At 36.6% G+C, this 24,769-nt stretch overlaps 1 protein-coding gene across 2 annotated transcripts in view; it reads right to left on the bottom strand.

The window, feature by feature from the left end:
* The window catches only part of LOC150105338 (ATP-dependent translocase ABCB1-like), a 417,983-nt gene that overhangs the window by 1,347 nt on the left and 391,867 nt on the right, over nucleotides 1-24,769 (bottom strand). The window contains exon 26 of one of the 2 annotated variants that reach the window (XM_090394721.1): nucleotides 9,343-9,506. In XM_090394721.1, the coding sequence (XP_090250847.1) occupies nucleotides 9,343-9,506 (164 nt within the window). The remainder of the gene's footprint in view (nucleotides 1-9,342; nucleotides 9,507-24,769) is intronic. The other variant, XM_090394720.1, reaches the window with a different exon arrangement.

Here is a 24,769-nt window from a genome sequence, read left to right as displayed (position 1 = left end):
TCTTGGGAATGTAACAAGAATCTGTATTTAAGTTTTGTTGATCTGGAAAAGGTATATAAGAAGGTGCCAAGAGGAAAGCTCTTCAAAATGCTATAGTTATATGGTGTAAATGGGACATTATATCAAGCAATACATAGTTTATTTAAGTTGTAAGTCAGCAGTTAGAATTGAAGGAGGTACAGGAAGATGGTTTGATGTTAAATCAAGTGTGCGACAAAGGTGCATATTATCTCCACTGTTATGTGGAGATGTGCACTGAAACTGAAATGAATCATGCAGTGGATGGAAATGGGTGATTGAGAAGTGATTGGCTAATGAGAGGGGGGAGGGGACAAGGGATGAGAATACACAGAGGCAGAATAAAGTGAATATGGACTTTTGGGGGAGAGAGGGATTGTAAAAGAAAGGAGAAAGATGGATGTGAGGATGAGAGAAAAAGAGTGATTATGATTGAGTAGAGTGACAAACAAGAATGAAACAGTAGGTGTAAAAGGAGTAGAAGCACAACAAGAAGTGTTGCTCACAGAGTGTAGCAGCTAGTCAGCATGACTGGTTTTATTGGTTTACAGACTAAGGTCACACTGCACCATGTACATATATAGTCATGAAAAAGGAAGGCTCTCGAGATTGTAGACTGGTGTGGCAATACTTGTTCACTGCACAATCGTGACTTATGCGCAATCATGAACTAATAATAATGATAAATACCTGTTGGATTTCTGCTCAGGACATGGACTGGTTATTACTAACACAATGTTCCAACATAAAAATGTGCACATATTCACATGGAGAGAAGAGACAAGGAATAAGAAAAGTCTCATTGACTATGTTATTGTTGATAGTGATTTTTTTTCACAGCAGGACACCAGAGTGCATAGAGGATTTGAAATTGGAAGTGATCACTATTTATTCTTGAGGAGGATAAAATTGAATTATATATTGAAAAGAAGAACATATCAGAAAGTCTTAAAGTGAATAAACGTTGAGCAGCTCTCAGATATGAACTGTAAGCTAAATACACAAATAACCATCAAAGGCCTGAAATGTGGAAAGGCAGGAGTAGATGATATTTGACCAGAAATGCTCAAGTATGGAGGTATAAAATACACAAACATTACTCACGAAAAAATAAAGAGTTTGAGAGAAACCAAACCTTGGAGATTCAGTGGCAAGCCCTGAAAAACACTGATTGATTCAGCCAGATAGACATGTGGTGAGGTTGTCTGCAAGGATAGAAAAATTAAAACTCTATGGTGGACACAGGAAGTTAAAGAGGCAGTGAAGGAAAAGATGAAAGCATATCAAAAGTTCCTGGCAAATAAGTCAGCTTGTGCTCTTAAAGAATACAGAGACAAATGTAAGCACTGTGTAAAACGAGCTAAATAAAAGTCATGGGAAGACTTTGGTAAGAACATAGAAAATAAATATCAAGCAAGTGGCAAGATATTTCGGAAGTTGTTGAAGAAAGGGAGGAAAGAATGCTGTTAAAGGAATTAGATATGATAATATATTTAAAAAATTTTTTAAATATATACTTTAAGTGCCTCCGTAGCGCAATTGGAAGAAGGACAGTACATTGCACCCTTCGATTGGAATAAGCCTAAGTTCGATTCTCGTCGCGATGGGAGGAATCTTTATATGGACGATTTCAAGTGAAGGTGAATTAGCCGATCTCATACGGAGGTAGCAGAGTTTTTTCTCCTGGAAACTCGGGTTTATCATCCCGCATACAGACAAATCAGCCCTTCAGAACACATGCAATTTACAGACAAAAAATACTAGTTGTGGTGGAGGTAGATGGTGTGGATGGAGATGATTCATAGTAGAGGTTCGGTGTAGTGGTTGAGACAGTTGTAGGTGTCCTCCCGCGATAAGTCTTCAGACTCCTTGGGGGTGTCGGGGATAATAATAATAATAAAGGTGACATGAAAACTGGAGAAAAAGGTATCCTTGAAGTATGGAGTAATTACTTCAAAAAATTGCTAAATGAAACAAGCAGTGACAACACAATGGAAAAACACTCAACTGGCATGCAGTCAGGAATACATATCCATTGAAGTAGAAACAACCATCAAAGGCCTGAAATGTGGAAAGGCAGGAGTAGATGATATTTGACCAGAAATGCTGAAGTATGGAGGTATAAAAGTCTTACAGTGGCTGCACTGCTTTGTTCAGAAGGCCTGGACAGAGGAATGAATTCCAGATGATTGGAGTAGAGCTCTCGTAGTACCCATATATAAAAAGGGATAAAACTGAATGTGAGAATTACAGAGGTATTTCATTACTAAGGTGTTCTTGGTAGGATATATGCAGGTATACTTGAGAAACGGTTGAGAAGAATTGTGGAAGAAAAGCTTGGCAGAGAACAAGCTGGATTCAGGACAAATAGAGGCTGTCAGGATCAGATCTTCACTTTATGACAAATAGTTGAGAAAGCATGGTAATATAACAAAGATCTATATTTAAGTTTTGTCGATCTGGAAAAGGCATATGACAAGGTGCCAAGAGAGAAGCTATTCAATATGCTACAGTTATATGGTGTCAATGGGGCATTATATCAAACAATACTTAGTCTTTATTTGAGTTGTAAGTCTGCAGTTAGAATTGAAGGAAGTACAGGAAGATGGTTTAATGTTAAGTCTAGTGTGAGAGAAGGATGTACATTATCCCCTCTGTTAGTCATTATCGTTATGTATCACATTATGAAGGAAAGTGGTATTAAATCTGATATCAAAATTAGAGATGTTAATTCTACCTCTTTACTTTATGCCGATGATGTTATATTTCTAAATAAATCCAGTACAAATCTACAAGATTCCCTGACTAAATTGAATAACTGTTGTAATAGATATGGTATGAAGATCAGCAATAAAAGACAAAGACAATGAAAATAGGCAGAATCATTGAAAATGTCAACTGTGTTGTGAATGGAGAACCTGTGTAATAAGTAAAACATTTAAGCTACTTAGGCACGATTTTTAGTGAAGACGATAAATTAAATATGGAAATAGACAACAGAATTAACAGAGCTGGTATGGTAGGAAGTCAACTGAATAAATTCATATGGAATAAGAGAGAAATTAGTCGTAACACTAAATTAGCTGTATGCAAGGCAGTGTTCAAACGAGTTTTAACTTATGGATCTGAGAGCTGGGTCAGAAGTAAAACACTTGACCAAAGACTAGAGACTACAGATATGAGAGTTCTTTCTCAGGACTGTTCGGTTCATAGAGGTATGAACCGATAGCATCAATGGCAATATTATATTAAAAATGAGTATATTATAAAATAACTTGACATTGTCAGCATCCAGGAATGCGTTAGCAGAGCTAATCTCAGGTGGTATTGTCACTTAAACAGAATGGGAGAGAAAAGATTAGTAAAACAAGTGTTTTCTGCCAGGGAAAAAGACCCAGAGGAAGACCAAGATATATGTGGATTGATACGATAAAAAGTGCCTTAGAAGATAGAAATAGAAGATCTGATAATGTTGGAGTCTTGACAGGTAACAGACTGATTTAGAGGAATATTGTAGAAAGGAAGTTAGTAATTATGTAAATTTCTCATGTAGTACTATCATATCCTGTACACCCCTTGAGGGTACATGGCAGGAATTTGATGATGATGAGATTTTTAATTATATGAATATGGACCTGAATGTGATTTGTCTTAACAAGTGATTTTCTGGATCATTACAGTAAGCAGCACATGCTGTAAGCATTGAAGGATTTTAGTGACCAGGAAACAGTGTTCTGGAAGGTAGTGAAACAATGAAAGGTTTCAGTCAAAAAGTGATATGTGGGATTATAAGGCAAGCGATTATGGAAAGCTCAGTGGTTAACTTACCTCATTATCACGGGAAGATAAACTATGAGAAAAGCAGTTGACAGAGCAAGGAAATTTGTTAAAACATATTTGACACATGTAACACAGCAGATAGTTGGCAGTGACCAGGCAATGGGTATGCTCCTTAGAGCATGGAATGATACTGCAGACTATAAAAGTGCTAAACATATTAAAGAAAGAAAAGGTACAATATGCAAACAGGCTAGTGAACTGGATTGAGACCTCTATGATATGGCAAGTAAAAGAAATAATGATTATGGAAATTTGTCAATTGGTGAACAGTGAGCATGATTACTACCACATGGAATGTAGTGGAAGTATTTAATGAGCAGTCTCTCGGCATATTTAATGTTGATGCTATGCAATGTCCAGAAGGAAAGTGTGTACTATATGGAGAAGTAAATGAATCAAAAGATTGGAAAGCAAGCAAAGCAGAACTGTTAACATATCTATTTATATTTACAGACCAGTCTGTGTATCTGCAGTTATGATTAAAGTACTGTAGAGTTTAGTCAAAACTAGAATAAAGAATTTTGCTGATTAGCATAGGATTTTCTGATATTATAATTATTATTATTTGGAAACCACCATCGAGTCAATAGACTCATTGTGGGAGGCCCACTAAACCAGCAACGTGTCTATCATAATGAGCTTTGAAGTTATTTACACTACCTGCACTCACAACATACTCAGGCAATGCATTACACTCACTAACAACTCTCCAAATAAAAAAATCAATCACCACATCCCTATACAACTTACAGGAATTTACCCTTATTCTTACAATCTTAACACCCACTCTTTTTTACAATTTCTTCTGTATTAATCTGACAAAATCTCTTAAACTAACTTGAAAGTCTCTATCATATCTTCTCTTTTCCTCATATCCACTAACCTCTGTAATTCACATTCTCTCAAACAATCTTAATAATCAACACTCCAGAATCCTGATATCACTTTGGTGATTAGTCTTTGGATCCTCCATAGTGTTTCCACATCACAATGAAAACTAGATGACCAAATCTGAGCACAATAGTCCATATGTGGTCTGAGTAATGCCTTATATAGATGCACCACCACCTCCTTATCCCTACATGTCAGTCAATGTACTTTTTATCACAGCAGCAATACAATGTGTCCTCGGAACTTCAGTCCACTGCCCACCATCACTCCAAGATCCCAAATCTCATCCACTTTCTGAAGTACAGCTCCAACAATACAGAATGTAATCTTATAGCTGTGTATCCCAAAGTGTAACTAACACCTTGCATTAATACAAAGCTAAAAGTCTATTCAAATCTTCCTGTAGAAAATTAACATCAGCACTACTCCTGATAATTTTACCTAACTTTGCATCATTTGTAAACATTTCAAGATCCCAGTCAATCTACATGAAATATCATTAACAAATAAGTTAAACAATAGGGGCCCAAGAACAGAACCCTGAAGCTCACCACCGGTCACCTTCCTTTTCTGCGACACTGCTCAGTTATACATAACTTGCTAGTATCTTTCAGAAAGCCAATTTTCAATCCATTCTAACCAATCTGCAATATAATTCCATCTTCTGTAGCTTATACATCAATCTCTCATGTGGTAATCTATAAAATGCCTTTGCAAAGTTCAAAAAAATCACTATATGAATCTCCCTTATCTAACACACTTGTCACCTTATGATAAAACATAAGCAGATCAACCCAATCCTGTATTCTATTTTTAACCAAATTTTCCAACACTTTGATCATAACTGCAGATATACAGACCGGTCTATAATGGGAAATTCCTGATCTTATACCATGCCTGTGGAGAGGTATTATTTTGCCTTCTTTCCAATACTTAGGAACCTTACCCACTGCAAGACCCTTATTAAATAACCAGAACAAGGACATGGCTAACTATTTTGCACATTCTTTAAAAATGCATGGTGATATGTCATCCATTCCCACAGCCTTATTAACATCTAACCCGAGCAACACTTGATACACCTCTGATTCTTTCACCTCGAATTCTCCTAATTGTTGCCTCCTTTCTACATGTTGCAGAGTGTCATTGGTCATCTAAACACAAATAAAAAAAAAAAATCAGCTAATGAGTTTTATTCTCCTATAGGAAGTAGGTGAGGGGAAAAAGACTGATGTCAAGAGATTTGCCTTATCTTTAGAAGATGCTGCAATTATTCCATCAAGGTGTATATGTGTATGTGAGAGAGAGAGAGAGAGAGAGAGAGAGGATTAGGGCAGGAGTTTTGCCCATCTTTATATGGGACTAGAAAACTTGACTCCCATTTGAGTAGGAGGCAAACTTAGTACATTTAGTCTTTACAAAATCTGATTTAGATTTCTTGATAATTTTTTTTTCTGCATTTGTTATAGGCTACAGTGTAAGCGAGTCAAACTTGAACCATTGATACCATGCTGATATGATGGATACTATGTGAATAATGGTTAGCTTCTGCCTCCCATGGTGAATTCTGGTTGGACGTGGATGGTGTGATAATATCCAAAGATCTAGAGGCAGGTGACCAAGATGATGCTGAATATGTGAAATGGACTTCCGATTACTCATCTCATCTTCCTATGAGGATAGATAAAAATTGACTGATAGGCCAATTTTTATCTATACAGCTATCTATATAGATAAATATAGCAATCCCTCGATTAGTGCACCTAATGCATTCTTTAAAACAGACGCATTAATCGAAAAGCACATATCGAATATAATAACCTATGGGAAAATGTATAATTCGTTCCTCAGATTTCTTTTTTTAACCTTAATTTTTTTTATAAAAGAATTAGGGTATGTTTGAGGGCCTAGTTAAAGGAAAACCATGAAGCTGAAAGACAATAAAACACATTCAGAATATAAATTTATTATTCTACTTCTTAACAAAGAATTGCGCTAACGTAGTCTGGCGGATATTTTGTTTCTTTTTCTCATACAACATACGATATGGCCTATTGCCTCTCTTCTACTTTTCTGCAAATTTTACTGCTTCTCTCTCCATCAGGGTCAGCCTCTAAGCATTACTGCTTAAAAACTTCGATTGTACAAAAAATATTTTCAAATTGTTTCTGTGAAATCTCTTTTGGTTGACTATCAGTGGTTAAATTTTCTTCATATTCTTAGGGATCTTCCTGCTGTGCACCTAAATTTAGCAGGTTGGAATCACTCAATTCTTCAGAATGAGATTTAATTAATTCTTGGACGTTATCATTGAAGGGGAGAAAGAAAGGACGTACAAATTGGTCGCAAACAATCGAAATCACCTGCTTCATAGATAAAATTTCCCAACTGTTATACAAGCAAAATAGTTACCATTTTAAAAACTACAATGATCATAAGAGAGAAGTTAATTTTCTGACGTGTAATAATAAACAACTCATCCCAGAAGACAGATTGATTACCCTATTATAGGAACGGATTTTCCTTTTCGTGACATGCGCAGAAGTGTCAAAATGTCTGGAATCTGTGGGTGTACTATAGCAGACGACATAAATTTTGGCGGTAAAAATTTGGAACATAGTATACATAGTGTATATGGAAGTAGTGTAGTATGCCATTAAAAATAACTTTGTAAAATGTTTTAAATCGGTAACTAAATTATTTCATTCTGGTGAGTGATTTTTAAAATAGTTAGCCATAAAAATGTATAGATAGAAAATTTTTAAAATGTGTAACATTTATTTGTAAGATGTATATAGGCACACTAATCGAATTTTAGAGGCGCACTAATCGAATTTGGGTATAAAAAAAAATGACACACTGATCGAAAATGCACTAATCGGGGTATTACAGTAGTATATATCAGAAGCATTAGAAGTTTCTAGAGGAATTTTATACAATAGGTGTAGGGAAAATTTTTCTATAATATGGTAGAAAGGTAAAGAACAAGGATAAGCACTGTAAGTTAAGTAACAGATGATTAGTAGGGATGTGAGTAGAATGGGTTGAGAGAGGCAACTGTGAGTACATTTTCAGCATTGCGTATGATAGGTGCTGTGTACATGGTAGTTAGTCTGGGCTTCCATGGAACATAAAAAATAACAGTAATAAAGTGGAAAAGTGAGGAAAGAACAATACATCAGAAGTTCTATTTTGCTGTATGCATTGGAAGAGGTCTCCCCAGTTATCTCGCTGAGATCTTTAAATGACCCTCATTTAAGTTTCCAACAAGAATCAGCCTTACTTCTATGCCAAATATCTTCTCTTAGTGTTCATGTCATTGTTAATCTTAGTGTTCCAAGATTAACAATGACATGAAATTGATGGAAATTTTGTCATGCTGTACCATCATTTTCTATTTTGGTTTAACCAATAAGAATACAATTTGGTTGGCTCAATCCCAAATTGCCAGCCCATCCTCGTTCGTTCAGTATCCAGGTAGATACCCAACAGGGTGCAACACAAGACGGTGAAGATTGGACATTAGGTCAGAAGCCCTGGTCGGTTCTCTGCATAGACTGATTTGGAGGAAAATTGTAGATAGGAAGTTAGTAATGGTGTAAATTTTTCATGTAGTACTATCATATCCTGTACACCCCTTGACGGTACTGTGAGGAATTTGATGATGATGATGATGAAATTGATGGATCAAGTGGGGGGGGGGGGAAGAGAATGCTGATTCCCCATAATTTACTATATCATTCCTGCAGAAAGTCATAAAAAAATATAAAACACAAATGGAACTGATGATGAAATTCATTTTCATCAATTAGAGAAACATAAAGAATAAAGGTATACATTAATAGTATATAAAAGTGATACTGCTTTAGAAAAATGACACATTTTATATTTTTTAAGAATAATGACTTGTTTTAAATAAATAAATGAATCATTTACTTAAATATAAAGAGCTAATAAGCTTCATTTCGGTGATATAAACAATATTTTAAATTAAAGGGATATAAAATCCACATTGTTTTAAAACTGAATAAGAAACTCAAAGATTGGAATCAGAGAGTTTCATGCCGAATATAGTAAACTATAAAGTATCAGCGATCGCTAGCGTGAGCTAATGCAAGTGATCCTAGTACGTAGTACAATATCGGACAACTCGTTGCAAAGGTGGGGAAAGTTCAGATTGCTATTCTTAGGTATTTTCCATAATGTAAAAACACATTTCCTAGGAAATGTATGCTGTTATTACATTATGGAGGAAGGTCACTAGAAACCGGTCTGGGTAGTGACCTTCCTCCATAATGTAATAACAGCATACATTTCCTAGGAAATGTATTTTTACATTATGGAAAATACCTAAGAATAGCGATCTGAACTTTCCCCACCTTTGCAACGAGTTGTCCGATATTGTACTACGTACTAGGATCACTTGCATTAGCTCACGCTAGTGATCGCCGATACTTTATAGTTTACTATATTCGGCATCAAACTCTCTGATTCCAATCTTTGAGTTTCTTATTCGGTTTTAAAACAATGTGGATTTTATATCCCCTTAATTTAAAATAAATGAATCATGACTATATATATATATATACATACAAAGTAAGGACACACACTTTTTCACTTTCTGTATCTAAAGCTGATGTTGCTTCATCTAAAAGAAGAATACGAGGATCTCTAACTAAAGCCCTTGCAATAGCAATGCGCTGCTTCTGACCTCCAGACAACTGTGTGCCTTTTTCACCTACTTCAGTATCATAACCCTGAAAAAAAAATTGAAATAAACTATCACAATATTGCTCCAATCCACCTTTAAGGAAAGACCACTATTGTTCCTATTCACAGAAAAGTTTGAGAATTAACAGGAAGAAACCAGGCTGTTTATAATGTTTAAGCCTCATTGATCAGGATATGTAACTTAATTAACAATCAAATTCAATGTATAACAAAATGCCAGATTAATCAATGCTGTCTAATAAGAGTCAATTTTTTTTTTTATACACAGGCATGGCGATAATGTCAAATATAAGAATAATTCTGTGATCCAGTGAGAATGCTATTTTACCATTTATTTTCATTATAATGATGGCCCTTTGCATGTTTTGTTATATGACAATTTTCTGTCTAGAGATTAACATTTCATCATTTGCAATGAGATGGTTGACATGTAAATCTGTTTACAAGCTTATTTTAGTTGAATAAATAACTCCAGAAAAGGTTACATGAAATAATTTATTTCATATAGCATTTTTACCCAAGCACAGTCCGATTTTATGGACCTCGATTTAACGGACAAAATTTCTGGTCCGTATGTCACATGTGAAAATTAACACCCTGTTAATTTTAAAATGCTTTTAATCAAGATTTCCTTATAATTAAATTAACAGGTTATTTTTTGTTATTAATTTCCTGGTATTTTTAACAAATTTTGGCGAATAGGCCATTATCACCATCGTTCTAATGAGAGATGAAACAAATCTTCTTATGAAAGGCTTTAATTTTGCTGTAATGCCATGACAAGTCCAGAAAATTGATATTGTAGCCTAAATTGAAAAAGGAATAAGAAATGTACCAGGAGATATAGCAGATCTGATCTGCATTCAAAGCACAGCATTACTATTAAATTGCAAATTACCACCAAAAAAACCTACAAAAAACAGAATTCACAGCCCTTAATAAATTCAAATCTGACAAAAACATAGTCATAATAAAAGCAGACAAAGGAAATGCAACAGTGATTTTAAACTCAGAAGATTATAACGAAAAAATGAAAAGCCTTCTTGAAGATTCCAACACCTACACAGCATTAGACAGAGACCCCACTTGGCGAACTCACAACAAAACGAATGAACTTATCAAGAATATACCAAATTGGTCTGAGGAACTAAAAATAAATTTATAATCAAAACACCCACTAGTTCCAAGAATATATGGAGTTCCCAAAATTCATAAACAAGATATACCACTAAGACCGATAGTAGACGGAAGGGACTCTCCTACCTCAAATCTGGCAAAGCACCTTACAAACTTGATTGTATCACAAATAGGAAAACCCCATCATTCATTAAGAATAGCACAGACTTCATAGAGAAAGTAAAAGATATACACATCAATCTTTCAGACATATTAGTGAGTTTAGATGTGGTCAGCCTTTTCACAAAGATTCCAAGATATGAAACAGTAAACATCCTAGAAAATCTCTTCCCACTGGACATTGTACAGCTCTATGAACATTGCATAAAAAACACATTCTTCTTTTACCAAAACAAAAAGAAGGACTAGCAATGGGTTCACCTCTCTCACCAGCTCTAGCAAAACCTCTATATGGAAAATTTTGAAAATAATGCTCTACAAAACTGGCACATCAAACCAAAAATTTGGCTCCACTATGTGAACGATATTGTCATCATTTGGCCAGGAACAGCTAGAACTGACTGCATTTAAAGACTATCTTAGTAACTTACACCCTAACATAAAATTTACTCTTGAACTAGAAGAACTTCCTTTCCTAGACATCCTTATAGAAATAAATGAAAGAAAAAACAGATTATCGTTCCCCATTTATAGAAAGCCAACAAACACAGGAAGATTCCTTCATGCTACCTCACACCACCATCCCCAGCAAAAAATAGGCATCATAAAAACCTTAAGGGGTAAAGCATACAACATCCCCAGTACAGAAGAAAAGTGGAAAGAAGAAATACAATACTTAACACAGATCCTAGAACTGAATGGTTTCGAAACTAAGACAATTAAGAAAATTCTCAATACAGCACCTACAAGAAACTTAAATAAACAAGACTTCAAGAATGCAGTCACTCTTCCTTATATCAAAAATGTAACAGATAAATTAGCCAAACTTCTCTACAAGTACAACATAAAAGTGACTTTCCTGCCACTTGAAAAAATATCAAAATCTCTTCATCCTCCGAAAACTCCACATGACCCAATAAAAAACCCAGGAGTTTATAATATTCACTGTTCCTGTGGCATCTGCTACGTAGGCCAGACAGGGAGATCAGGAGAAATCTGCATGAGCAAACATCAAAAGGACATACAAAAAAAGGGAGAAAACAAGTCTGGCTTGGCATTTCACACAGCTTCTACTGGTTGTGATGTACTCTGGGACAGAATAAACATGTCCTACATTGATAAAATCTGTTTCACAAGAAAATTCAGAGAGGCAGCAAATATGATTAAAATTTCTAGGCAATGCAATAAAAATCAAGGTTTGATTTTAAATCAAGTTTGGTCAGCGTTTATTAAAAATTTACCCAGTTCAGACCTCGGACAGAGTGAAAGTGATCCACAGAATGTGACATCAAATAGCATTGTTTCCAGCTAACACGTATTAACGGTTGTATAGATCTGTTATTCGGTTTTTTAACAAACTTTTTTGATGTTCATAATACCAATAAATGAACTTTTTCTTTTCGTAACTTCTTACAGTTTGTGCTTTAAACTGTTAGTTTTCTTTACACCTGAAAATGTTAGTCTGACTACCAACGAAACTTGTCGGTTTTTTTTTTTTTTTTTTAGTACTGTTTAGTTTTAAAAAACAGTCTTTTTTAATAAAAATGTGGTAACAAAACCAGAATAATTCGATTGAACTTCTTAACCACAGAAACCTCTGCATTATTATTAGGCCATCATATGTTGGAAAAACATAGTAATGAGTCACCGCTGTGCATGTGATCACACCAATTGTGCTGTAATTGGTTCTTTTGTAGCGTGCATGACTTTTTGCGGCAGTTTTAAGGCATGCTGGCCAATACATTTGGAAAATCTATTTTATTATATTATTATCATTATTCGTGATACCCCCAAGGAGTCCGAAGACTCATCGCGGGAGGACACCTATTACAACTGTCTCCACTGAACTTCTACTACCAATCATCTCCATCAATGCCATCTACCGCCCACCACAACTAGTATTTTTTGTCTGTAAATTGCGTGTGTTCTGAAGGGCCAATTTGGCTGTATGCGGAATGAAAAACCCGAGTTTCTGGGAGAAAAAACCCTGCTACAAAACTGGCACATCAAACCAAAAATTTGGCTCCGCTATGTGGATGATATCATCATCATTTGGCCAGGAACAACACTAGAACTGACTACATTTAAAGACTTATCTTAATAACTTACATCCTAACATAAAATTTACTCTGGAACTAGAAGAAAATAAAAAACTTCCTTTCGTAGACATCCTTATAGAAATAAATGAAAGAAAAAAAAGATTATCATTCCCCATTTATATAAATTATATAACAGACTTTTGGATTTAACGGACAGCCCCTCGCCCGAATTAGTCCGTTATATCGAGGTTTTACTGTATCAAGATGAGCATATTAGTATAAAATTTAATAATTGAACACGGTACAAGTAAATATAACTGAAGAATCAATGATGCAATGCAGCACTCATGAATAATGTAGAATAGCACAGACTGAACCATGCTAAAGTCCTAAAGATGTTTAAAAATATAGAAATAAATAAACTAACTTACAATGAATCATGTTAAGAAGAAAATGCTATTTCCCCTAAACACAGAATTCCCTGAAATATGGCCAACTCATTAGTCATCTTCTATGGAAGATAACCAATGAGTTGTTTTTGCATGGAATGGTTGTATAAAAGAGAGCTGTGAAAACTTGGTACATCACCACAAACTAAACAGAAATATCCCTTCCTCATTCAGTCAAATGAATTTGACTGAATGGGGAAGAGATATTTTCAACCATAGAAGGTCAAAGGTGGGTGATTCTAGGTTAGGTGTTCTTTGGCAAATTATGTCAGAGCAGATATATATATGCAGATGTCACCCCTGGGTCAAAAAGAGTTAAAGAGTGTGTTAAAAGGTTGAGATGAATAGTGCTGGGGGAGGCTGAGGTTGGAGTTGAGGCCAGATGTTAATGAAGTGGATGTGCAAGGCTCTGTAGGGCATATATTTGACCACAAGTGTTTTGCACGTATCCTATGCAGTGAGTGCATACTGGTCTCAATGGTGGCTACTAGTGGTGTCACTTGATTTCTGCACTAATTTAACTTGTTTGTAGTCAATGAGTCAACTGGTGTCTACATTTTGGCATTTTTCTTCAAGTTGTCTTCAAAGATGACATCCTTGTTCTCTCTCTGGGAAAATGTTAAGTCAGCTCAAGCACGTATATGCAATCACAGGTGGGTGTCCTTAAACTTGTTATTAATTTGGAAGTGCTTGTTGGTGTGTCACAGGTCACTTTCATGAGACATGAAATGTTTGTTCAGTCCTTCCTTTTATTCACGGGTCCGAAATGAAAGCACCTGATGATATTTCTGGGATTGGATATGATGCATAAGCAAGCAAAAAAGTTGGTAGTGGTAACAGGGACAAATGATTAGTCTGAAAACAAGGAACACATAAGATTGGATATCAAGTTGTTGAGAAGGATAATAGTGTAAAAGGAAAGGTAGTCAGTGTGTTGCCCAGGTAGGACAGTGATGAAATGAGGCAGAGAGCGAAGATTGTAAATGATACGTTTGCAGAAATGTGCGAGGATAAAGTGCAGTTTGTTAATATGTGGAATAAGTCTGAAGGACGAATTGAACTGTATAAGAGTGATGGACTGCATCCATCTGAATAGTTTTGGTTTGAGTCATTTGGAGGGACTGCTGCTGAAAGGTAGAGAAATGAGTGCAGAGAATAAATCTGATCAAGTAAGAAGATATATTGTTGGAGATGGAGGAAATAAGAGATCTTGGGGTGATGGTGGATAAGGATCTAAATTTTGTTATTATTATTATTATTATTATTATTACACCTCCAGGAGTCCAAAGACTCATCGAGGGAGGGCACCTACTCTACAACTCTTCACCACTCCACTAACCGCAACTACCTTCATTATCTACACCAGCACCATCCACCATCGATTACCATCACTATTTTCACAGACAATTACAAACATCCATGCCCACGGTGGGATTCGAACCCACAGCCTTTTGGCTGGAGAGAGGATATGCTAACCACTTGGCCAACCAGGCCAGCAAATATGGATGTAGATTTTACTGTTGGTGAGGATATATTGTTGGAGGTGGAGGAAATAAGAGATTTTAGGGAAGATGGTGGATAAGGATCTAACACTTAGAGGACACATTACCAAAACTGTGAGGACAGCACAACAAATTCTGTGAATAATGCAGAGGATGCTGACTTGTAGGCAAGGAGATTCTTTTTCCATTGTATAAGGCCTTGATTAGGCCACATATGGATTACTGTGCACAAATTTGGTCACCTGGTTTTCAAAAGAACGAAGAGATGTTGGAAAGGGTCCAGATATGATTGACTAAGATAGTTTCAGAAAATTCTAAAATGTTGAATATGAAGAAAGATTGAGAAGATGCAATTTACAAAGTCTAGTGGAAGAGGGGTGATATGATAGAGATGTATAAGTTGGTAAGGGGTTGTTATAGGATCAATGCTGAAGTGGTTTTTCATAAAATGATGGGAGATCAGGGCAGAACAAGAGGTTTTCCCTGGAAGCCATATAAGGAGTTGAATAAGGGAGTGAGAAGCAGGTTTTTTGCATGCAGAGTAGTGAATGATTAGAATGCCTTGCCTGAGAGTGTGGTGTCTACAGAGAATTTGTATTTAAGGGAAGGTATGATAAGCAGTATGTGGACCTCCTAGATAAGGACTTTGACTCCATGGGATCTTGGGATGATAATAATAATAATAATTTATCCCTGCAGCTATATTCTTTAAAGGTGTATGATGTCACCAAAGTTATATGGACTTACTGTTTTGGACTCTCTCAGCCTGATTTCAAGATACTCTTTGTGCCTTGCAGGGCACACTGGCAGCATGGAGGCCTAACCCGAAAATGACTTCTTGAATCCCCAGGTATGGAGTTTGATAGCACAGGATATTGCTGGGAATTCGGGACCATAACATCTAGCACTGCTTTCAGTGCGAAGTTAGAAATATAACATAAAATAAATTTATAACTTTTATATACGGGATTCACATAAAAAAAAAGTTAACACATCTTCCCTTTAATATGTTATGCCAAATGATATGATGTAGCCAAGTAAAAATCAGTTAACACTCCACAGGAAGTTAATCCTATCCAGTGGTAACCAGCCATATGAGGGCATCTGTGAAGAAAGGACGCACTTAGAACTACAGTGGTGTCCAAAATATAAGGATAAACATTATTTCTGAAGATTATAACCACAAATCCCAATGAATCAGCTTGTGGAAATTCATATAATTGATGATTTCGAGTAGAAAATAGGTATGCATTCAAATTTTCGAATCATATGCAAAGGGGTCATGTGGTAGCTCAATAGGATAGAAGGCAAATGGCTGCACTAAGCGAATTTGTGTTTGAAGGAAGCGCTTTTTATGAAGGAATAAAGTTGCAAACTTGAATGTCTTGTAATGTTTCAAAGACATCATCTAGATGATTTTCCACATGGAAAACTAGAAGAAAGCTGCAGAATTACTGATATTGCCAGAGAATATGGAATCTCACGTAGCATTATATTCAGGCTCTGGGCAGTGGAATGTGTTCCTGGTGTTTGCTAAGAAGTCCCCCTCACTCTACCACAGAGCATGAAAACAGATTTTTGGTTATAACAGCAAAACATAATAGATACACCATGGCAGGTCAGCTTTCGAGCCGGCTCTATTCAAGCACATGTATGCAGATATCTTAACAAACTGTGGCAAGACATCTGCGACAAGTAGGGATATATGTCCAAAGGTCTGGGTCGCTTTATCTACAGTTCATTGTAGAGCACATTTCAGTGGTGCTCTTCAATGGGCTAATGCACTCTTTACAGATAAAAGTTGTTTTAGTCTTTCCTCCGATTCTAGATGACACTTGATCTGGTGTGGAAGTGATACTGCTTACCATCATGAGATGATGGTAAGCAGTACCTTGAAAGCAGATGTATCTATTCCTTGAAAAGGATAGATACAGTAGTTCTGGGGTCATGAAGAAGACAGAGTGATGGTGAGTGAGCAGAACATATATGGGAAAAGTAAATGAGTAAAGCAAGTTGGACTTGATACATCACAATGTGGTTTGAGGGAATGTTCCACTAAGACAACAACTATGTTGATTTATTTATTTAACATGAGTCTTACAATGAACCAAGTTCCAGAAGGAGTGGAAAGAGATCAAAACTGTTCCATACAGGAGATGATGACTGGGGATTCAGATAATAGGCCAATCTGTGTATCTGGAGTTGTGGATAAAGTGTTGGTGAGGTTAATGAGAATCAAGATTCAGAACTGGATTCATAATAGTAGCATTCTCTTTGTTGGATAGCATGGGCCTGCTAAAAAGAGATTGTGTTTTAATAATCTACTTGCTTATTACAACAAGATGAAGAATGTATTGAATAAGGGAGATACTTATGCAATGGTATATTTAGTTTACAAAGACCTTTGACATATTTCCATATGATGGTGTTGAATAACAGTTAGTGCACTGGATTGGAGACTGGCTCTCTCTCTCATAGGTATCATTGAGAGGAAAGTCACTAATGCTCTATCTCAAGGGTCTGTTTTGGGTTATTGCTATTTAACGTTAGTCATAGTGGGGAAGGTTTACATGGGATATGCAGTTATATGCAGATAATGCAAAAGTTGGCAAAAACTGTGAGAAATAGAGCAGATATTGTGACAATTTTAGTGCTTACAAGAGGACCTGAATAGACACAGTGAGTGAGTGGGCAATTGTTTAACCAGGCAATGCTCCAGCTGACATGAAATCTCATCATGTTGTACCATTATATGTATTTTTGGTTTAGTCAGTACAATTTGGTCAGCTAAGTCCTCATCACATAAAGGTGAGGATTGGACGTAAGGTCAAAACCCCAGTCAGTTCTCTGCATTCCTTAAAGGCAACATGGAGGTCTCCTCCCAGTTATTTGGCTGTAACCTTGAAGTGGGATCACTTAAGGGTTATAAAGGAGATAAAGGCAAAATTGTTCCACACAATCTAACTCCCCTCTCTCTATATCTTCATGGGTATTGCACATGATTTTGAGGAATATCACTTATAAGACTATATAACCAAATGTTAATACAGAAAATAACTAATTTATTTCTAAAGGCACTTCTAGTTTTGTCTTTCTAGTAGACTTCAATGGGTGCATAACACATAAAAGACAAAAAATATTTAAAAAAAAATATTACTTTTGTACATCACCAAAGTTCTAAATTATTAACAAATTGCTCACATTAGAATGAATTTGCAGAGTGGCTACATTGTTCTCATGCACGATGATGTGGTCTTGAGACTGCCATAACTGAATAGCAGAGGTCGACATTAAGGTAAACAGGATTTAGTGCAACTTCTGTTGATTCTAAGATTTTTCTTGCAAGTTCATCATAGCATTTGTAAATAATTTTGGATCTATTCCAGTTTACTGAGTATATAGTGAACTAATGGTCACTGGGATCAGAAGAATTAAGCACATGACTGGATAAGGCCTTATCCAGTCATGTGCTTAATTCTACCATAGATGATATCTCTGAGATGCTCTTTGATACAAAGCTTGAATGATTTTTTCTGTTTGTCAATAATATGGGGCACTACAGCCACAGCAAAGAGGATACACACCTTGAGGATTTTTGCTAGTTTGTTAGAAATAGAGCTAATATATGGAATGGTCATATAACCTTTCACATCATTACTCTCTTTGGCACAGTGTGTAGAAGGATAATATAATATATAATATTATATAAGGATATCCAAATATAAATGGAATCTGAACTTGGTGAGTACACATTTTCTATGGATGATGATACTAGGCATCATGAGTGTGCAGTTTTCCATGCAAGTATGGCAAGTGGCATCATCCTGTGTTAATTGGTTTGTTGTTATGGCTGCTTTTTTTTTTTTTTAGTGCTTACAAACAAGTTTGGTGATTTTGTGATAGTTAACCACAAGAGAGTGTGGCAATGTGTGATATTTTGTTTTCTTTTGGATAAAACTGCAGCTGAAACTATTGTTTGCTTCAGCAAGCCTTTACAGATGACACTTTAGGTAAAACGCATGTATGAGTGGTATTCCCATTTCAAAAATGGGGACATGTCGATTGAAGACCACTCACGATCTGGCCAACCTTTGTCAAGCAAAAATGATTAAGACATTGCAAAAGTTTGCCAGGCAATCAATGAAGATCATCTAAAGACCACTGAGCAAATTCCTGAAATGTGTATCCACAATTTGAGGGAGAAGATTGAGGAGAGTAAAAGATAAGTGTGGTACCAAAGGCAGTCAGCATGTTGTCCAGATACGATAATCATGAGCTAAGATAGTGAATGAAGATTATGAATGGTAAGCTAGGGTTGTGTAACGAGAAAGGAGTTCATTTTGTGGAATGAATTTGAGGGATGGATGAAGCTGTATAAAAGAGATTGGCTACATTTAAATGAATCTGGTGTGAGTCAGCTGGAAAACCTGTTGCTGCAAGACACAGAAGTGAATGGAAGACCTGAGGCAGAAAGGTGATGTGAAAGAGTACGAGAGAAGGATAATAGAGTATTTGAATGGAGAGGTGGGTGGCATGAGTGAAGAGAATGATAGAGAGAAGAAACACAAGACAGACAGGGAAATTGGGGGGGGGGGCACAGTGACAGTGTATAAGAAGTGTGGAGATGATGGTCACAGAAGTGGCTGTGTTAGTGTACAAGAAAAGATGATGATGGTCAGGAATGTGGGGGCAACACTTAGGCCTGGGAAGAGGCATAACATCAGTGATAATAGGCAGGAAAAGAAAATTAAGCAGCATGAATGGTATCCTAGCAGAGCTGTGTGAGGAGAAGGGAATACAGTTTGTGGATGAATGGCATGTGTTTGAGGAAAGAGTAGAATTATACATGATAATCAGAATAAGAAACAACAAAGCACAGAATTAGGTAAGACAGTAAGTAATATTGATTGTAAAAAGAAGGATATTATTTGCTATAGTGATGCTATTATAAAATATGCTGTTGATGAGCAGGTTATAACTTCAAGTTTTCCTGGAGCAAAAATGAAAAACATAGTACATGCAATTGAAAAACAGAAAGAAAAGTAAACAAGATCATAATTGTAGTGGGTACTAACAAATGAACTCAGTGAAAGTTAGCATTAATTGGAGTGACAGGAAGTAAGGTGCAGCAGAACGAGAGATAGTGAGACTACGGGAGTGACAGAGAGTAAAATTGTTGGAATGTGAGATTTGATGAGACAGCTATTGAAAATACACCCCTTGAGGGTACATGGCAGGAATTTGATGATGATTGATGATGATGATGCTATTGAAAATGAAAAACGAAATGAGGAATATACGGAGTGATATTAAATGTTTAGTGGAAACTAATGAAAGTGTGCAAAAGAGTAGTATATATGTATAAATAGTTTTTGAAAATCCCCCAAGCTGCATTGATCTCTTTTCCATGCTTTTTTAAATATGAGTCTTGCACTTGGTCAAGTTCCTAAGGAGTGGAGGGAGAGCAAGATTGTGCCACTTCATAAAGGAAGTGATCGAACTCAAGCATCAAACTATAGGCCTATCTGTGTGTCAGGTGTTGTGGTTAAGTTGTTGGAGAAGCTTGTGAGAACTAGGATCCAGAGTTGGGTTAACAACAATGGTATAATCTTTGATGGACAACATGGATTTGCTAAAGGGAGGTCATGTTTTAGTAATCTACTTACTTATTACAATAAAGTGACTGCTTCCTTGGACAGAGGAGAAGGATACACAGTAATATACTTGGATTTCACAAAGGCTTTTGATAGAGTACCTCATGATAAGTTGACAGTCAAACTAGAGCAGATGGGGTTGGATATTAGATTAGTGCATTGGATTGGAGACTGGCTATCTGATAGGTATAAACAAGTTGTGTATGGGGGTGCAATATCCAGTAAAAGGAAAGTCACTAGTGGAGTGCCTCAGGGGTCTGTTTTAGGGCCATTACTGTTTAACTTGTATATTAATGATATAGGTGAAGATTTCGATGGAGATATTCAGTTGTTTGCAGATGATGCGAAATTGGGACGAACCATGAAGTGTAGTGAAGATGTTGTGACCTTACAGGAAGACTTGAATAAATTGAGTGATTGGGCAAGCAAATGGGGATGTGAGTTCAATGTTGCAAAATGTAAGGTTTTAAAATTTGGAAAACAAAGATGGGATACAGAATTTATGCTTGGTGAGGATATATTGTTGGAGGTAGAGGAAATAAGAGATCTGGGGGGTGATAGTGGATAAGGATCTAAAATTTAGGGGACATATCGCAAAATTGTGACGACAACACAAAGACTTCTGGGAATGATGCGGAGGACACCGACGTGTAGAAATAGGGAGATTCTTGTTCCATTGTATAAGGCTTTGATTAGGCCACACATGGACTATTGTGCCCAGATTTGGTCACCTGGTTTTCATAAGGATGAAGAGATGTTGGAAAGAGTCCAAAAGGCGACTGACTAAGGTAGTTTCTGACCTCTGGAATGTCGAATATGAGGAAAGATTGAGAAGTTGTAATTTGTAGAGTCTGGTGGACAGGAGGGAGAAGGGGAGATATGATAGCGACCTACAAGTTGGTAAGGGGTTGTTATAAGATCAATGGTGAAGAAGTTCTACAGAGAATAGTGGGAGATCAGGAGAGAACCAGAAGTCATCTCTGGAAACTGTATAAAGAGGGTGTGAGTAGGGAATGAGAGGCAGTTTTTTTTCGTGCAGAGTTGTGAATGATTGGAATGCCTTGCCTGAGAGTGTGGTGTCTGCAAAGAGTTTGAGTGTGTTTAAGATACAGTATGATGAGATGTGTGTGTGTGTGTGTGTGTGATAAAAGGACCTCCCAGATGAGTCTTTGGCTCCATGAGGTCTTGGGAAATAATAATAATAATAATAATAATAAAAAGGGTAAAAGAGGTGATGAGTGATTCCAGGATAGCAGTGTATAGAGATTCCATTGTTAGAGGATTAGTTAATGAGAGAATCTATAAGATCTACTATCCAGAAGGGAGAATGAGCAAGATAATTCAGGCTTTGGACATGAGGAGGGAAAAGAGGAAGAGAATTAGTGGTGGTTGTGGGTGGGCAAATGATTTAGGTGAACATAAGGAGAATGTAAGGGCAAATATCTGGAGTTATTGAGAAGAGTGAAAGAAAATGGTATAGTGGAAAAGGGTGTGAGCATGTTGCTGAGGTGTAACGATGAGTTCAGATGGAGACCCAGAATCATGAATGGTATGCTAGCAGAGCTGTGTGAGGAGAAGGGAGTACAGTTTGTGGATGTATGGCATGTGTTTGAGAAAAGAGTGGAATTATACAGGATAAGTGCTATTTTTAATAAAGGCATGATGGGCTGCATTTGAATGGCTTTAGAGTGAGTGTACTGGAGAAAGTGTTGCTAGGTGGAAGTGCAATGTGTGATGCAAGCAAGAGGTCAGAAGTAAGAGATGAAGTGAAAGATCAGGAGAGTGGTATTGAAAAGACATAAGTGCTTGGCAGCGGAAACAGAAGTAGTGTGAGAGATGAAGAGAACAGGAATGCAAGAGGAACAGGGAAAAGGGGGGGGGACAGACAGGGGATATGGCATAGAGAGAGTGGATGTTGGCAATAACAGTGAATGTATGCATGGAGATGATCAGCATAGAAATGGAATATATTGCGATGTGGGTGGGGAAGTTGAGACTGAGTGGATATATGTGTGGTAAGTGGTGATTGGGGCAAGGGCAGGTGGTGGGAAATCACAACCAACAAGTGGCTTGGATAGGATTGATTATAGACCTTGGAAGTTTTTCTACTTGGTTATACTATAAATTAAAGATGCCAAGGAATAATATTCTTGGTTTAATCCTTTATCCAAGTGTAAGCAAACAAAGTTTGCACTTGAAGTAACTTCGGTTTATAGTATATACACTTTATAGTATAACCAAATGGAAAACCTTAAAACATCTATCTCTAGTACAGAGTATTTTAGTAATAAGGTGAGACACCTTTTGGCTACTCGTATATGGAAATATGACTTCTGCATTACTTGACCCTTAGTATTACCTCTGGGTCTGGCTTCCACTGATGAGACCTCAATAAAGGTCAAAACCGGTCTGGGTAGTGACTCTTCCCATAATGCATAGCATTATATATGTCCGTAAGGATATGTGCTTTGCATTATGGGATACTAAGGCAAGTGATGTGAAGTCATCATCTTCTATATATGAGTTGCCCCAGTCCTGAAAATACTTCAGGCACAAACTTTGTGCCTGAAGGATTAAACAAGTATATAATTTCTTGGTATCTTTAATTTATAGGTTATAGATCTAAAAATGATCTAAGAATGCTGTGTTTATTTACAAATGCCAGAAGTATCAGAAATAAGGGGAATGAAATGTTTCACTGATTGAGATAATTCACCTCCAAATCATTGGTATAAGTGAAACATGATTGAATGAAGATAATATCCTAATGGGAATAGAAACGGATGGATACAGTATTTTTCACAAAGATAGAAAGGATAAGAAGGGACGAGTGGTGCTGCTGATGATAGCAGGGGAATTATGTCTACATAAGGTAGACATGAAAGAGGGAAATAGTGGCAATGGTTATGAAGTAGTGTGGTGCAAAGTGGAGGTTGACAGGAAGACATATTTAGTTCAACGTTGTTATAGGCCAGGAAACATGGAGGGTGGCGATGAAGAAATGTATAAACAGCTTGAATTAGTAAACAAAGGAAAGGTGATTATTATGGGCAATTTTAATTATGGCAGTATAGATTTAAATGAAGAGAGAGAGAGAGAGAGAGAGAGAGAGAGAGAGAGCATTTGGGAATAAAGAAAATGAATTTCTCAAGTTCTTGAGAGATAACTATCTTAGGCAGCATGTAAAAGAAATCACACAAGGATTGAGAGTTTTAGATCTGATCATTTCATCAGAGGAGGTAATTGTGAGTGGGATTTTGTACTTTCCTCCAGTTGGTGAAAGTGATCATCTGGCACGGAATGAGGAGTTTGAGCAATAAGGGAATAAATTCTACTTGGGAACTGACAAAGAAATACATAACAGCATCAATACGTGAATGTATTCCGAAGGTCAAAAGGCTGAATAATCAGTTACATGAAGAGTATAAAGAACAAGCCAGGAGAGTGACTCAGTAAGGACAGCAAAAGCGCAGTAATGCACTTTTGCTATCCTTACTGGCAGAAACTGGCAAATCAGGCAAAGAAAAACCCTAGAGAGTAAGTTTAGATATGTGTCAAGTAGAAGGAAAATGATTACGGTATGGTAAGATGATATTAATGGATGAAAATGGCAGAATGATAACTGCTGCAGAATAGAGGATGGCTTAATTGTGAGTGAGCAGGAGGTATATAAGGAAATAAATAACCTTGATGTCAATAAGGCGATAGCATTTGATGACATATCACCAGGCATCTTTAGGAAATGTTCCAGGGAACTAGCAGTAGCATTGGCATGCCTATTTAATAAAAGTCTTACAACTGCACAGATTCCAAGGGAGTGGAAAGAAGGTAAAATTGTTCCACTGCATAAAGGTAGTGATAAGGCTGTGGTTACAAATTATAGGCCAATCTGTATATCTGGAGTTGTGATGAAAGTACTAGAGAGGTTAGTGAGAAGTAGGATACAGAAATGGGTTGATAACAGCAGTATTTTCTGTGGTTATCAGCATGAGTTTGTTAAAGGGAGATCGTGTTTTACTAACTTACTTATGTACTATAACAAGGTGACAAATGCCTTGGATAAGGAAATGCATATACAGTGGTATACTTAGATTTTGCAGAAGCTTTTGATAGACTGCCACATGACAAGCTGTTAAATAAATTGAAACAGATGAGATTGGATAACAGGCTTCTTGGGATTGGATCAGTGAATGGCTGTCAGATAGGTATCAGCAAGTTGCATATGGGAGTGCAGTATCCTAAAAGAGGAAGGTCACTAGTGATGTGCCATAGGGGTTAGTTTTGGGACCACTGCCGTTCAATTTGTATATTAATGAAACTGGGATGAGCTTAACTAGTGATATGCAGCT

The sequence above is a fragment of the Typopeltis vanoorti genome, chromosome 6 (assembly GCF_054136105.1).
Source record: "Typopeltis vanoorti isolate ZY-2024b chromosome 6, IOZ_Tvanoo_1.0, whole genome shotgun sequence".
NCBI lineage: Eukaryota > Metazoa > Arthropoda > Arachnida > Uropygi > Thelyphonidae > Typopeltis > Typopeltis vanoorti.
The sequence above is the reverse complement of the archived record's forward strand: the minus strand, read 5'-3'. Positions and strand labels throughout refer to the sequence as shown.